Consider the following 16528-nt stretch of genomic DNA (forward strand, 5'->3'; position numbering starts at 1 on the left):
CGAATGGCATTATTCTTCTCCGCAGCAACACTTGCGGGTGCATTTGGCGGCATACTTGCTCGTGGCATTGCAGAGATGCACGGCGTTGGCGGTCTTTCAGCCTGGGCATGGATATTTATTCTGGAAGGCCTCCTGAGCATCTTGGTGTCTTTCACGGCATACTGGGCTATTTACGACTACCCAGCGACGTAAGGCTGCTTCCTTCTCGCCGAGGAGGCTAGTGAACTGACATACCTATCAGAGCTCAATTTCTCAGCGACAAGGAGCGTTCCGAAGTTCAAAGGCGGCTGCAGGAAGACTCGGGTCACTTATCAAATGATTTCAACGTCAAATACGTGTGGCAGGCGATCAAGGACTGGAAGATCTACATTCACATGCTCATTTGCATGGCTGGCTTCTGTCCTATTTACTCCATCGCCCTTTTCCTGCCAACGATTATCAAGAACATGGGGTACACCTCTAACAACGCACAGCTGATGTCTGTACCGCCGTACTGCTTTGCTTGTGTTTTCACCATCGCTGCTAGCTGGTACGCCGACAGAGTCAGACAGCGTGGAGTCTTTTTGTTAGGATTTCAGCTGGTTGGCATTCTGGGATTTGGGCTTTTGGTTGGTACGAGCAAGTCCTCGGCACAATATGCAGGGACCATTTTCGCCGCAATTGGTAAGTGAATAGATTTAAGTAACAGCAGAGAGAAGACTTACTGACCATACCGTTAGGGATCTACCCTCAGATCCCTCTTGGCCTTGCCTGGAACAGCAGCAACATTGGAGGCAGTCTGAAGCGGGGGACAGGCATAGCGATGCAGGTTATGGGAGGCAACTGTGGCGGCATTATTGCGTCCTACGTCTATCTCAGCCGGGATGGTCCCCGCTACACCACGGGACACAGCATCCTCATTGGTTTCGTCAGGTAAGACGGTCGAGTCACAAAATCCCACCACCATGGAAATCAATCTAACCGTGAAAATTAGCATGGCATTCTTCTTAACACTATTCATGACCATTTGGTGCCGAAAGGAGAACGCTCGCCGGGACCTCGTCGCCGGTGAGGTGGGAGTACAAGAATTGACCGAAGAACAAAAGGCATTGGAGGCAGAGCTAGCTGATAATGTGCCATGGTTCAGGTACACCATTTGAATCAACTAGCTGCGAACTGATCTCGTTGCGTTGCCGACAGGCACGAATAATCCAGCGACGCAGAAGCAATTGACAAAGCGGGCTTGTTCAGTAATCGAGTCGTCTAGAATTTCTCAATTATCCTTATTAAGTAAAACCATCCATCATGACTGCAGTCTATCTGGCAAAGAGCACACAAACACATCTTTGATAGTCAATCAATTTGCTCGAGCTTACTAAGCACAAGACTCTTGAGCAGAACCACCTTCCTTGATATTGAATGGACGGACATGTCTTAGGATATGTGGAATCGCAGTTGAGACTCTGGAGCTTTTAGAGGTTAGACAATAGCCGCTTTTGGCGCAGTGACCTGTACTCTAACGGTTCACAGAAGCCACGTGAAGGGTACGATGGAAAAGAAGTAGATCCAGAATCAGCTGAGGGTGAGGACTCAGGAAAGCCTGGGTCGGCTTGACTGGCGTAAGCTTCAGTCGCACAGTCTATCCCGAAAGTGGCATTACGCAAGGGATGATGCATCTATAAAATTACCTCCATTCTATCCACCAATTTCGATTAACTGGACGCGTTTCAGATCAGGGACCGGGCCGCGGATCCATTCTGGTTCTGGTATTGCACTGCAATCGTTATCGCTAGATAGCCCAAGAAAAATGGGTTACAAAGCATATTTTTTGTTGGATCACGTCACAGCGTCGTCCAGCAGTTCGTGATCCCATATTGTCGGGCTAGTCGCCGGTTTCAAAGAACTAAGCGACCTACTTCATCGTCATTTCTCCATTTGTAACAGACGTAGCTAAGAATCGTACAAAGACCAGACACGTTAAATCTGAGTCAAGCCGTCCAGCTTTATGAGTGGTGGTTTCTGTACGATAAGGTTTGCCAGTCCGCAGGGCTGTGTCTGTAAAAGAAATGGAGAAAGCCAGAGCTCATGTTCTAGAAGGCCTTTTCGGGGTCCCTCGGTTTCGGTTTTTTCGTTATTGTCCGGTCTTGTGGTGGTATTGCACTGTGGCTAGTGGGCTTCCACCGTCGAACACCTCACTAACTAGCGTCCCCATCCATTAGATGACCTGATTTCGCTGAGCGCATGTCCCGTCTTTGCCGAGAAAGCGAGATTCGTCCATTTATGCCATCGACGTCGTAGGTTTGGAATATCATCTCGGCGACAATCGGTCCAGCCTTATGGATAGTAAACCGTGACATCTCATAAAGGTTATGTTACAGGGGAGAGAGGTGTGCTTTGCTGCTGGCGTGACAGACGGTAGGATAGGATTAATAAATTAGCACGGAGATTCAGTGAGGGGGCAGAAGCTGGGAGGGTCTGCGAAAGAATAACCGTCCAGAGACGTTGCTCCCTAAGAGTATGAGGCACGGATTGCCAATCTGAGAGGCTGGTAGAAGCCGGACTGAAGAAGCATTTCCGGGTGATGCTGTGTGTTTACGGGAGCTACTGTTGCAGTGGGCGATATAGCTACCTAGCAATGTACCTACGTATTGCGCAAACGCATTTGAACCCGCGCAAGTCATGTCTTCTTCGAATGGAGACTTGGGGTGGGAAACTGACGTCTCACTGTCGTGGCCTCAGAACAATGATTGCCTCTCTGTAAATGTATGTATGCGGGCCCAACGCAACTTGGATCGGCATCCAACGGTAGGAAATGCGCTGGAGACGATGAAATTTGCCTCGATTATTGTTGGCCTTTATGATGCCCCGGAGCTCGAACCAGATAGAAGTATTGCTGCGACTTGTCGGTGCTTAGACGGAACATGACTGTACACACAAGCGCCCCCCATTCGCAACTTTGCTCATCCATCATCTCATCCCCTCACCTGCAGACTCTACACATCGTCAAACGCCAGCATAGGCCCAACGGTAACTGGCTAGATACGGCGACGTCTCGTTTCACTTTCCCCACGCACAAGCCATACCCCATCCGTACGAGCGGCTATGCTATGGTGTTCTGACGCACGCGCCCGTGCCCGTTCACCTAGACTCGTCAGCAAGGCGCAGTTTGGGTCTGCTCTTTTTTTTCCAACAGCTGCCCCGGCCCAAGGCGGGACGGGGCAGATTCACTCCTAGTCACCCCGAATCCAGAGCCAGCTTCCCCGTCGTTCATGCTCATGCAATCACGATATAATCCAAGTCGCTTGCACGTTCCTCTGCTGCAGTTTTGGAAACCCGAATCGATATCGACAGACTTTCATCACGGCGTCATCGCACCAGCAAGTCACCCCGGCAACAACTTGGCTCCTCACTCACCATCCGGAACACACCACGCTGAAGAACCCTGAAGCACTATTTCCGATTCCGGCGCCCAACTCCTGAATTGTTTCTCCTCTTCCCGTCCGTCCGCCATCCATTTTTCATCTTTCCCTTCCTCCCCACATATTCGCTTTCGGTCTCATCAATTCACTTGTCGGCCTCCCACCAGACATTATCCATCTGGTGTCTACAATCTCTTATTACAGTATCTTTAAGCGAATTTGCGCCCCTAAAGGCAAACAAAGCTGCATTCTGCTGACATCCCGCTCTTCTGAATTCAACCGATTCGTCAGGTTACCGGCCATTTCCCCTGCCAAGGGCTCGCCGGTTTCCACCAACAGGGGCCCTGAAGTGCGGCGAAAGGACTATTCATCTCACCAGCAAGGCACATAAGTCGCTTTTCTGGGGGCCGGCCTGCCCACTACCGCCGAACCTGAGGTAGCGGAGATCACGGAGCTATCCTCGCTTTATCTGGCAAGGCAAAGCTATACACGCCCAGAGGAGAGAAAGGATACCAATCTTGACGGAAGATGCCACGCCTCGGGTACAAAAAATCTCGTGGTGGCTGTGCAAGATGTAAACAGCGTCGTGTAAAAGTACTTGCCACCCTCCATCCACACTAATCAACCCTTTTGTTACGCGCGCATACAATCTCGTATCGATCGCAGCTGGCTGACGTCTATTCACCCAGTGCGATGAGAACAGGCCTTGTGGCGCCTGCATCAGGCACAACACTCAGTGCAGTCTCGTTGAGAACTTGTCAGACGGCCAAGCAGGCTCCGGTGACAACATGAGTTGGGAGCCGACGAACCGCTCCCAGCCAGGACTCGCCAGGACGCCGAGTCTTCAGCGGAGGGGCTCATCACGAAAGGGATCGAGTGGTAGCCGCAAGACCCAGACGTCAATCAGCCCTATAGACCAGTCTCTTACACCACCGAGCTTACTCGAGTCCACCTTCAATCTGCAGGCAGACTTCATCAGCGACCAATGCTCGTCCATTAGCAACCGCAAATCCTCAAATGCCGCTTCAAGCCCCGATCCTTTCCCATATTTTGTTAAATTCACCACTGGTCCTGTGGAGCCGGTCCACCTCAGTAAGTGGATCACGGATCTCGAGCTGATGCACCACTATTCTACAACGACGTGCCTCACGATGCCGAGGTCGAATGATGTGAGCCAGATATGGCAGTTCGAAGTCCCAAAGCTCGGCCTGACATACATGTTTCTGATGCACGAGATACTCGCCATCAGCGCACTACATCTTGGCCATCTACATCCGGAGCAGCGAGAGTCTTATGCATTACACGCCTCGCAGCATCAGAGCGACGCCATAGCAGGCATGCGAGAGTCTCTCATGCAGATCACACCAGACAATTGCCACGCTCTTTTTGGGACCTCGTCATTGTTGGTACTCAACGCCTATTCTACCTTCCCACATCAAAGGGGATCATCGCAAAGCCCCGACGCACCGACGGTCGACGACATCCTTGATGTATTCCTTCTAGTGAGAGGCATGAGCCACATTCTATCGTCTTCACAACCGATCATTCAAGCGGGGCCCTTCGCACCTTTCTTCACAGAAATAGTAACCCCGACGTCGACGCCATTGCTAGATGCAGTTACACAACATCTCCAGAACTTCCGATTAAGCTTGGAGACTTGTAATTTGGATCAAACAAGCAAGATCGTGGTTGTAAAAGAGACTGGCGTATTTTTGGAATGGATCGTACATGCTGTCGAGACCACCGCTTTTCCAGAGATACGTGTGGCCTTAACATGGCCTATCAACCTCACAGAGGAATACCTTCAACTGCTGCGCAATCGCGACCCCGCGGCGCTGACATTGTTGGCATACTATTGCGTTGTCATTCGCTCAACAGAAGCAACGACGTGGTTTATGCAGGGATGGGGCATCAACGCGGCTCAGGCGATAGTATCGGGTCTGGATCCAGAGTGGAAGGAGATGATCAAGTGGCCTCTAGCTTTTATTAGCGACAGGAGTATACAGCTATAGTTGTCATAGAGAAACCTCAAGATGCTCATGTCCTTCTCATGCCATTATTAAGTGTGGCCTCAGACATTATGAAAACTTGTTAAGCCTCAAGATTTGATGCTATTTCTTCATAGCGACTGCTTCTCGCTCCTACCCCATGTGCTCCCCCAACAATCCAGGGTAAGCGACGCTAGGAACCGCACAACACGTTTTCATGTCGAGCAAAGCGCCAAAGGACTGGGTTAGAGAGCTTCTCGGCCGAAGGACGGGGATTGCAACCAGGATAACGGACCGCAATGTTCAACACTACCGAACAGCCTCTAGGCATGGTCATTCTGGCGTCCAGGTGCACGACACTTTTACCAATATCAAAGTCAAGCACGATAATAGAGTGTAAATGAAACACAAAAACAGGCGGAGCAATCCGAAACCCCGAAAACGAAAGCGAGGCCATGGTGGTAGTGGTTGCCGGTTGAGGGGGGAAGCTTAATACGCCATAGCTTTCGTTAGTAGAAAGACCGTTCGCTCGATAAGGCTGACTGGCCCACAGAGTTTGCCGCTTCAGGCAAACCGTGGCAGTCGGTCTGCCCAGGGAAATATCGAAGACAGTAGAAATCTTAATATCAGACCCTTGTATTTGAACAGGTTGAGCAGATTGGGCAGTTTAAAAGAAATGAGTGTCGCGACAGGCGACGGTTGTGCCGTGACGCGGTCTTAACGCGTCTTTCACCGCCACGGCGCAAGCCTCGAAGGCTATTCGCCCCTGTGGATCATGGAAGGAACACCTTCCTTTTTTACACATCACATCTCATTCGAGATTAATCAGTTAGAATGGTGGATCAGCCCGTATGCCACGGATTGGTCTCCTATCCGTTGTGCTCACACATATGGAACGATGCCTGGCACTTATGCATCACGTCTGTCCAGGCGGCTTTCGGTATCATCCGGTGTGCGACCTCCAGCACTGGCAAGTAGCCTCATCTATCTCCCTAAAGACTCTTCAGACTGTGATAGGCCGAAGTTCGTTGTCAATAGATGTAAGGCAACGACTAACCGCTGTCGGGGTCAGAATCATCGCAGGTGGTGAAGTTGGATTGAGAACCGCCGCTGACTGCTTTGATGCGACCAATATCTGGTGTGCCCACACAACACATTAGCACCCAAGTCACAGGAACTGAACGCAGGGAGATTCTCGGCGTCAATTATTTGTTCAGTTACTGTGTTTGAGATCTCGGATGTATGTACAAAAACTCGTTCAAGCCCAGGTGTCGAAGAAGCGAACTGCTTGGAAGAAGGCCTCCTCCTTGCCGAACTTCTGTCTGGGGTCCGAGATGTTCGCGCGAACGGCAAAACCGTGGGAAGTGCCTCCATACAGCGCAATGGAGAACGGCTGTCCGGTCTGGCCGAGGAGCGCCTCGATTTCTGCGCGACGAGTAGCAGGCATGAGACTGTCCGTCTCTGAATGCAGTTTGTCAACATCCTCTTCATCTCAAGTGCATACAGAAAGCACTTACCGGCAGCGGCAACACTAGCGGGGCCAGTAATGGCGTTGATCTCGTCATCAGTGAGCAAACTTGGGTGCGCGGCAAATCCGATATCGGCACCCTTGCCATCAGCAAGGACACGGAACGAGTAGCGACCGCCGAAGCAATATCCCGTAACGGCAATCTTGTCAACTCCGAGCTTCTCGCGAAGGTATTTAATAGAGTTGGCAACAATAGGATCGGTTACGTTCGGGCCATGCTGCGCGAGGAATTGGGTTGTGTTGAAGCCAGGAAGGTTGATGTCGTTTGGCGCCGGGCTACCGTTGAACAGATCCGGGGCGACGGAAACGTAACCAGCGCGGGCGAAGCTGTCAGTGAGCCTAGACAATGCGTCAGTGTGGCCGCAACGCATGGTGAACGAAGGTTTTTCAATGACTTACAGCTTGTTCTCGGCCAACTGAATGCCAAAGACATCAGTCAGATACAGCACACCGACTGTCTTGTTACCGCGTGCACTCCACCCCTTAGGCTTCGAGACGTATTGAGTGACTGTATTCGAATCGCATCAGGGAACCATCTCGAAAATGATTCAAGGTAGGCATAACTTACGTCCGTTGTAGGAGATCTCTTCGCCGACCGGAGTGCCGGTGTGAGCGATCGCGGAAACGTCGGCGACGGGGCACTTTTTCGCAGCAGTAGTCAAGGAAGCGAATCCCAAGAGGACTGCGACAATTGTCTTGCTGAGCATCTTGACTGTTTCCTGATGAAGACACTTGTGGTTGAGTCGATTGAATACGGACGGGGATTGAGGCGGGATGGATTTCAGCCAGGGAAGGTTAAGCTTGAGTCTTAAGTTTCTCTCATTCTATCCGTTGCTCATCGAGTTGCGACTGATTACAAATTGCGCCAGCCGGATTTAAAGTCGATGGCAGCCCAGACGGAGATACCGGTACAGCGTGGTTTCTACGAAACACCCATGCTCACCCACACGGCAAGGATCGCGCAGCAATCATTGAAGACGTCATCCGATCCATCACTGGCCGCTGAAAACAGTCCTGATCGGTGAGCTGCCGGGTGGAAAAACTGTTTGAGTCCGGGCTCAGGCAGGTAATTAGCGTCGTGCCTAATATTGATTCTTCTTTGCTTCAGGACAACCCTCCAATGAGAGCAGCTTTTACCCCTGTATTACGGGGGGCTTTGTTTACTTGCTGTATCCCCAGATACTACGCTGGTCAATGTGATGACCCTTGATTATGTGGATTTCAGCGCCAAGCGTGTAGGCCAAGAAACGATAATCGCCTGAGAGGAATTGCCGTGCGAAGAGGGGGTGTGCGTGAGGCAACTACGAAATATGAATGGCTCACTCATAGCCGATTCGCCCATGTTCTTACTCATCACTGTACAACGCGAGTAATTATCAAACATCGTCCACAGTCTGGAGGATTTTTCTCAAATTAGACTTGCTCGCACCTAAGTGTAGACCGAAGTACCTGTCTTTTCACATTACGATCCATCTTCTATATATTGCGGATGACGACCATATGTTAAGTTTGTCTCGTTGGTCCCATCTTTAAATAACCCCCAGGAGGCCCTCTTTCGTGAACAGCTTCGCGCAAAGTGCGAGGATAGTCCCCGCCATGCAAACGACACCACCGAAGATAGAAATTTGGTTATATCCGTGATACCGATTCAGCAGCGCGCCGCTGACGGGAGGCCCAACCAACACGGCCATAGACGCAAAAGCAATACCCATTCCCATGTAGGTGCCAATATCCTTGGGTGTTTTCGGACATAATGTGAACACCACTGAACCACCTGAGATGATGGCGCCTGACGTGAGGCCGTAGGCCGCAGAGAACCCGATAATGCTGGCTTGCGTGACAGCCTTCGGCCAACACAGAATCAATACGGCGGTGAGAAGTCCTGCAGTGAATAGTGTGTTGATACGACCGAATTTGTCACCCAGGATCCCGGGCACAATGCGCCCAGGGACCGAGGCGCCGTTGATGATGGCGACGAGATACGAAGCCAGCGCAGGGCGCATACCGTGGTCGATACCAAACGTTGGTAAGTAGAAGAGCGGGACAAACATGCCGACGAACATGAGGCACACGCCGCCGACCAGGCAAAGATAGAGAGGTTCCTGGAATGCTGTAAAGATGAAGAAACGACTCTTTCGCGGAGGGAGACGGGCCCTGACCGTGAGTGACGAAAAGAGTAGGACCGGCATCATGATGAACCCACAGACTCGAACAGACCAGCCGAATCCGATAGTGTCCAGCAACTCCGAGAGCACGATGGGAAAAACGACTGCGCCTAATGAAGAACCTGCGATGGCAATACCCATTGCTGCTCCCCTTCTCTTTAAGAAGTATTGGGGCGTTGCGGCCATCGCGGGAAACATAATCAACCCGTTCGATATGCCGCTGAGCACGCCTTGTGCAAGTATAAACTGCCAGTACTCGTGACACAAACTGGTCATCATGACTGAGAAAATGTACACAACCGCCGCGGGACGAATGATCTGGCTTATGTTAGTACCTGGGTCCGGCTATAATACATCGTCTCAGTTTCACATGTCACTTACCCAGGCGCCATATCTATCAAATATCGGGCCACCAATGGCTCCTGATGCGAACACAAGAAATGCCTGAATTGAGCCAATCCAGGAGATCTCATCAGGGGTGTGGTCTTGCAGTTGGTTGCGCATGTAGTATGCTTGGAAGACACCGAAAGAGTTGGTGTATCCTAGGGAGCAGAACAAAATACTTGCTGTACCGGCAGCTACGAGCCAAGCTCGTGTGCCTCCCTCTGGATATTCTTCCTCTGCGGATTGAGTAACCTCTTCCTGTGTTTTATCTTCTGGTTGCTTCTCTGGTTGCGATGGCGGCGGTGACTTGGTGTCCTCCGATTCAGTGTGCGACTGTCGGCGTGCTTCACGAGCTTCACCTGTCGAGGACCTCGAAGACTCCTCCTCGATGACATCCTTCACCGCATCCTTGGTTTCGGTCTCTTCGTTCATGGCCGTTGTAACAAAGACAGTTCTCCCAGAATTAAGACTTGAGAGTTACAGGGAACTCTCGCTCGGTTGGGTTCAAGGCTTGTCTTCAACTATTGAATGATCAGCGAACGTGTTGCTCGGGACCGATTAACCGCAGCTCCGTCACGGGGCTCCATCCAGCAACTTGCAGATTCCGAACTGCACAGCCTTGCGTTTCCGTATGCAGGATGACAGTTGATTGATGGACGTGCCAGTCCGAGCTTTTGACAGATTACCGGTGTCGTTTCTTGACTGCGGATGCAGTACGGCCGGGAGCAAACGTGCGCCGGCAAGGTATGCGAAAACTAGTGTTCCAGACAGTTTGAGGAGACGCGCTCTAGCCCGAGAGACGGTGCACCTATAGCTTCAATTTTTGCATACCTGCTTCAGAGAAGGTCGTTGGGCAGTGTGGCGAACGAATGGAACATATATCCATAGCTCGAGGTTGATGGAATGACACAACTCGCATGTCTGCTTTGACCCTAAATCACCAAACTTTTCCACCAAACGTTACCTGATCAAAAGCGGTGAGATTTCTACACAACGGGAAAGTGCATTGTAATTGCTCTAGCCTAACCTGACTGAAAGATCTCTAATCCTAGTCTCACACTTACATCACCCAAGGAACTTCGAAGGAGGTTTACATAGGACTATACCCACATTTTGTGTGCTCTCCTAACGCTATCTTATGTCTCAATTTGGTTATTGATATGTTCGGCTCATTGACTTTCCAGCCTTTCGGACCAGGCATCTCGACTTGAGTTCTTCCTAATGGAAGAGCGATTGCTCGATGCCGAAAAGGCCCTGCTGCTCGGGGGGAAAAGAGGATTGATTGCCAAAATGCAGTAGACCATGACCCTCGTGGTATGAGCAGCAGCTGGTTTTGCGAAAAGACAAGGTACGTTGTTTGGAAGGGTTACCGCCAACATTCAATTAGTTGAGCAAGTCAAGTTACTTCCTTACCCTAGAGCTGCGGACTTCGAATCATCTACATAGAAAGGGATTTCAAAAACGACTGAAGAAGCCTTTCGGTGCTGTTTCAGCCCACAATATAAGCACGCTACCTAATGACCCAAAGCTATAAATCACTGCTGGCCCGTGTAAATGCCAGTAATCACAAGTTTCCCAGGCTATCTTGAAGAAAGATTTCAATGGTAATCAGATGTGATCGAATCAAAACAAAGTCGAAAACATGAAACAGCCTAAACTATCCAAACGAGTGAATAGACATATTTCTGCACTCCAGGCTCGCTGACAACCTTCAAAACCTTCCTGAACATAATATAATACACGTACTCACCGCCAACAGATTCAATGACGTTGTATGAGGAGTCTTTCTTTCACGTGCCAAATATTTTATGGAGTGCGTCTTCTCTGTGGAAGAAGTATTGCATGTTCCTGTTGCTGTTAGCCTTTGGCCCAGATCAACTCTCTTTGTCCGGAAGACGCCCGTATGGCAGCATACGACGCTCTTCGAGTGGCGAAGCCTTTATCATCGTTTGGAGGTACCCTGCGTATGTCTGGCTCTTGACCTGCTCTTAGTAGCCAAAATCTATGTCCTGCAAAATTCTATGCCTTTGGAGGCTTTGTATACTACAATCATGACACTTTCTTCAATACCCTTGGATTTTGTTTTCAAATAATGAACATTTGCTCGTGTCACGAGGCTATAGGTATCGCATATTGGTCCGAAAGTGCGTTGTTCTTCCTAAGTCTATCCTATGGACGATAGAGCGTATAAAATGCCGCATCACGTGGGCAGGCCCTTGGGAATCCCATCGCCAGGGGTCCGGCGGATATCCGGCATTCGATATCCGATATCTGAAATCCTCCATCGTGACAGCTCGTCAATATGATCGACATTATAAGGGAGGTCCAAGACATTCCTACGCAGAAAGACTAAAGGTTGCAGCCCAGATTTAGCGAGGCTGAGTACCAAAAGTTGATCGTTGGGTCATGTTAGATCCACTTAACCGTTTTGTTTGGGATTAATGAAGCTTCCACACCTTGGCCTATTATATTACTGACGAAGGAGATGCCACTGCGATCTGAGCCATGGATGCGCCGGCTCGACAGTATCGTTTGCCCTTTTAGTTATCTATCGGCTACGAGTGGGCGCACTACAAAAAGATCTACAGCTGATCCGGTTTTCCTTCACATGAGCCTACAATTATATTTATAAAAAAAATTGAAAAATAAAACAAAGGATCCATACTCGACGCTTCGGGCTGACTGGCTTCAATCCCCACTATTCGTACTAGCGCCCACTTACGGTCAGTGGGATACTCACCTCTTGGAGGAATCGAGTCTGGCATCAGTCAGACCTGGAGTTTCTTTCCGAATATCTTTTCAAACACCTTCGGACACCCTCAAATTATGTCTCGAAGGCAAGATTTGAGTTCTCTAAGCAAGGCGGACTCTGTAGATGACCCATACGACTAGACCAACAAACACTTCGACAACTTCCTTGCCACGCAGACCGCACAGGAAAGCTTGCTTGCTCTCCATGTCAGAATTTGTCGTCTTGGAGATAAAGCCCAATAAGAGTAACATCTAAGCGACTTTGATGCGCACGTCGAGACGTTCACTGTTTTCATGGTAATCTTGGGCTCGTACAATCGCTTCATAAGCGGTCTCGTCTCTGAGTTTCTCCCGTCTGAGCTAGCCGCCCACTCCGCTCGGCAACACGAGTCTGATTTATTGAACCTGCGTTGACCCATACTGGTCCGAGGACTCCATGGGTTGGCAGAGAGTGGAGCACATTCTGAGCTTGTGCCTAGTTGGTATGCGCACACCATTAAATATCATTACTCCACTATCAATGACCTTCTACAAATGATTTGTCGTCGAACCGAGGTCCATTCCACGTGTGCTTAGACACGAATAAGTTGGAAGGTCACAAAGGTTAATGACTCGGAAACAATTCAATGACGCTCATATTCACCACTTGGTCTGAGGGTGAGGACCCGGATATACTCCTCCGATGGAATTGGCTCAAGAAATGGATTAATTATGGCTGCCGTTGTAACTGGGAGATATTGGTACACGTCGGTCCAGTTATATGATCGAAGAGGAGTACAACCATGCATGACCCAGCGGGACCAGCATATCAACATGTCGCCATCACTCCTAGTGACCAGACTGCATATGCAAGTGACGGGTGACGTAAATTTCAATCAGACGCAAACATTTTACCTCAGATCACAGCATCTCAGCCCTCAAGCTACAGGGTGGCGCTACGGTAATGCGGCACAGTACCAAGCATCTTGTTCCTGGGTGCCAGCCTGCCATCCTTTTTTGTTTCCGACCGTCTCGCTCATAGTGAACGAGGTATGTGGTCAGAAGAAGCATAATTAGACTACTTGTTTGACTTAAATACTAGATTGTACATCCTCATAGCCCCAGATCAGCGAAGATTAATGTGAGTTCGGTGTCCCCAGCTTCTTGAGGTAATAAATATTATGTGATTGGACTGCACTAAGAAACCCAAGATTGTTATGCAAGGCCAAAACAATCAAACAAACTACTCGGCAGGATAGCTATAGCCATGGGTGGCATGGCTTGATCATCACGGCTCCTCCCTCAAACTTAAATTTCAGCTGGGGATGCAGCAGTCACTTCTGTCATTGGTTCTGAAATGCGCTAAACATGAGCTGTCACACCGGTACAAGTCAGATGGGAGGGGAGAACCCGTGTAAGTCCGGCGTAAGTGGGAAAACGGCCGGCAACGCTGTCTCTATTACCCTGGCAATGACGAACTTAAGCCTAGTTCATGTCAGTGAAAGCTAATATTCATGGTTCGGGGTGGCTAGGCATGGGCGTTTGACTCGGGGACCCTTCCTCCAGATTGCGCAGCTGTCGCGTTAGCGCAAGTGTCAAGTTCTATTATCGCGAGCAACTCGTTCTAGAGTTCCATTATCGCACGCGACATTTGATGGAACTGAGTTATCGCAATCCCTCCTGCAACTCGTACATTCAAGATCGACATGGATTATGTCTGCCTTCGATTTCTTCATTCTCTGTTTTTCACTCCGCCTGTGCAATGGCTTGCAGTCTCAATGCGAAGCGATCCACTCGTTCCACTACTAACCCCGGGCAACCGTACGTGTACCCGCGCACCCCACCCGGACGGACTCGGATCGCACGCGCTCTACACGTGGTTATTTGTAGGATGCTCGCGAGCGGGGCACTTGTCAACTCTGCATGAGAAGCAGCAAAGCTGCTGATAGCAAGTGGAGTTGATGAAGTGTTTTGGGAGCATATCACCACAAATTTGAGTTCAAGAGTATTAATCAAGCAATATGAACCCATGGTCCAACAAACCAAAGAGTCAGAAAGGTTACACGGGCTTCCCATATAGGAGATCAATGTGAAACCTTGACCCAGCGGACATCGGACGAACCAATGGATCGATACGCAGGTACCAGGGGTCATGATTCATACTCGAGCTTACGCCACCGGCCGTTTCGCCCATGCTAAACTAAGCTGCAAGGCTCACAGCGTTTTACCCTGTTAGGTGTCAAGTGCAACCTCAACTCAGGAATAATCGCGCGGATCGAATCAATACCAGACGTGCGCATGCATGCATTGTGCTCGCAGGATCTATGCCAAGAGGCAGATGATAGATTCTCAGGGCTCACGTACATGACAACCCAGTCGGAACTAGTCACCGTTCAACGGTGGCGGATGCCGTCAGTCTCCCTCGAATAACAAGCCGGGTTCTCAAATCGTCCCGAGAACTTGGGAGATCAGCATACTTATCCGATGGCTCACACCTCGAATTCGAAACTGAGTTCTGTTTTTCTGGAGAAACCGATGCCCATATCTGACAACTATGTCCCGCGCTTCCCAACGCTTGTCGGCGAGCTGGGTGATGTTGCTCAGATAAGTAGCCAATATCCCATTAATTCTTTCAATCTTGTTTATTTCAGATGGAAATGAAGAGCCTTCCGAGGTTGTCTCTCTGGCTGCTGCCATGGGCAGCTGGAACTGTTCTTGGCCAAGACAGCGCCAATATGACAACTTCCCCGATCGAAATTTTGTCACAGATTCCCCAATGTGCTGTGAGTTTTTGTACAGCCAACTTTGGTAACGAAGTAAGACTTACCACTTAGTAGATACCTTGTGTAACCAGCGCGTTCCTTGATTCAGGGTGTGCACTAGATGCCATTGCCTCATGTGTTTGTACCAATGTTACTCTTCTAGATGGCATGTCTGGATGTGTACAATCGTCTTGTACATGGCAAGATCAACTAAGTGAGCTCTCGGTCTACGGAGAGATAGATAGCTTTAGCTAACAACCCCAAGAATTATCGAACATGACAGATGGCTTATGCCGTCCCTATCCGCACCCATCTAGAAACCTCGAAATCAAGTTGGTGGTGGCAGTGCTATCTGTGATCACCTTCCCTATCGTAGCATTGAGATTTCTCTCGCGATGGATTGTGGCAAGTCGCCTGGAGCTTGATGACTGGATGACGCTTATTACTACCGTAGGTCAGCCCCAAAGAGACTTCTATCAACGCTTTCAGTGATGGCTGACTGGTCGTTTAGGCGTTTTTGGTTGCGACTCTTGCTTGCGTCGTTACGAGTACGTGCTGATTGACTCCCCGTATTTCAAGATGTGCCACTAATATGGTTGGCATAACTAGCTGCCGACCTCGGTTTTGGGCTTCACTACTGGAACGTCAACCCAGCTAATGCCCAGCGCATTCTCCAGGTGAGTCTCTGTTGGTTGGTGAGCGTCTTTTACTTCTTTTTCTGACTGGTACTCAGCTTTACTACGCTGTGCAGATGCTTTATATCGTCGTCCTTGTACTGGCCAAGCTGTGCATTGTAGCCCTCTTTGGTCGCCTTTTCCCTGACCGCAGGTTTCAAATTGTTAACAAGCTGGTCATTGCTTTTCTTGTCGGTCATGGACTGGTCTTCCTGTTCGTCATCATGTTTGAGTGCACACCCATTGCCGGGATCTGGGACCGCACTATTGAGCGGGAGTGCGTCAATGTCAACGCGGTGGCCATGGCTAGCGCGATTCTCAGCATCGTGGAAGATTTTGTTATCCTTGGCCTGCCCATCCATCAACTCATCAAACTACAACTTGGAATCAAGAAGAAACTGGCGGTCGGCTTAATGCTCAGTTTAGGGTCTTTGTAAGTTCATCCGCCACGAGCCTTTCAGAAAAAGCTTGGTGTTTTATGGAGTCCAGCGCTCACCTCTGATAGTGCCTGCATCACCTCGATTGTTCGTCTGCGTTGGCTTCTGCTCTTTGCTGAATCGTATGACACCACTTGTAAGTTCCCAACCAAAGCGTGGATCCTGCGCCCAAGAGCTAACAAGTCATTTAAGGGGACAACGTCGACGTTGTGACGTGGAGCGTCACCGAAATCTCTTGTGCCTTGATGTGCGGTAGTCTACCAGCACTTCGACCTCTTTTCAAGAAGATACCCGGTCTTCTTACTACAATACGAGGCACACGACCAACTGTTGAGAAGAAAGAGCCAGTTGAAGGGGACAGCAGTCACCTTTCCGTTCGCCAATTGAACGTTGCGGCCGTGCCACAGCCTCCTACACCAGAGCCTTCTCCATCGTATTCAGAAGACTCATTTATGATTAAGA

General features: G+C 49.8%; 3 protein-coding genes across 3 annotated transcripts; 1 reads left to right on the forward strand and 2 right to left on the reverse strand.

The window, feature by feature from the left end:
- Positions 1-6644: 6644 nt before the first annotated feature.
- ColSpa_00691 (hydrolase tropI) lies at positions 6645-7621 on the reverse strand (the record flags this gene model as incomplete). The annotated part of the gene is made up of 4 exons (XM_049266903.1): positions 6645-6847; positions 6904-7241; positions 7314-7422; positions 7483-7621. 4 exons carry the CDS (start codon positions 7619-7621, stop codon positions 6645-6647), a joined length of 789 nt encoding a protein of 262 aa, XP_049122860.1.
- An 822-nt stretch (positions 7622-8443) lies between these two features.
- On the reverse strand, positions 8444-9895 carry ColSpa_00692 (aspyridones efflux protein apdF; the record flags this gene model as incomplete). The annotated part of the gene is made up of 2 exons (XM_049266904.1): positions 8444-9397; positions 9461-9895. The coding sequence occupies 2 exons, from the start codon at positions 9893-9895 to the stop codon at positions 8444-8446; spliced, it is 1389 nt and encodes a 462-aa protein (XP_049122861.1).
- Positions 9896-15387: 5492 nt separating this feature from the next.
- ColSpa_00693 (satratoxin biosynthesis SC1 cluster protein 4) lies at positions 15388-16066 on the forward strand (the record flags this gene model as incomplete). Its single annotated transcript, XM_049266905.1, has 3 exons — positions 15388-15409; positions 15565-15632; positions 15689-16066. 3 exons carry the CDS (start codon positions 15388-15390, stop codon positions 16064-16066), a joined length of 468 nt encoding a protein of 155 aa, XP_049122862.1.
- Between the last annotated feature and the right edge of the window lie 462 nt (positions 16067-16528).

This window comes from Colletotrichum spaethianum (genome assembly GCF_022836535.1).
Source record: "Colletotrichum spaethianum MAFF 239500 DNA, contig01, whole genome shotgun sequence".
Lineage (NCBI taxonomy): Eukaryota > Fungi > Ascomycota > Sordariomycetes > Glomerellales > Glomerellaceae > Colletotrichum > Colletotrichum spaethianum.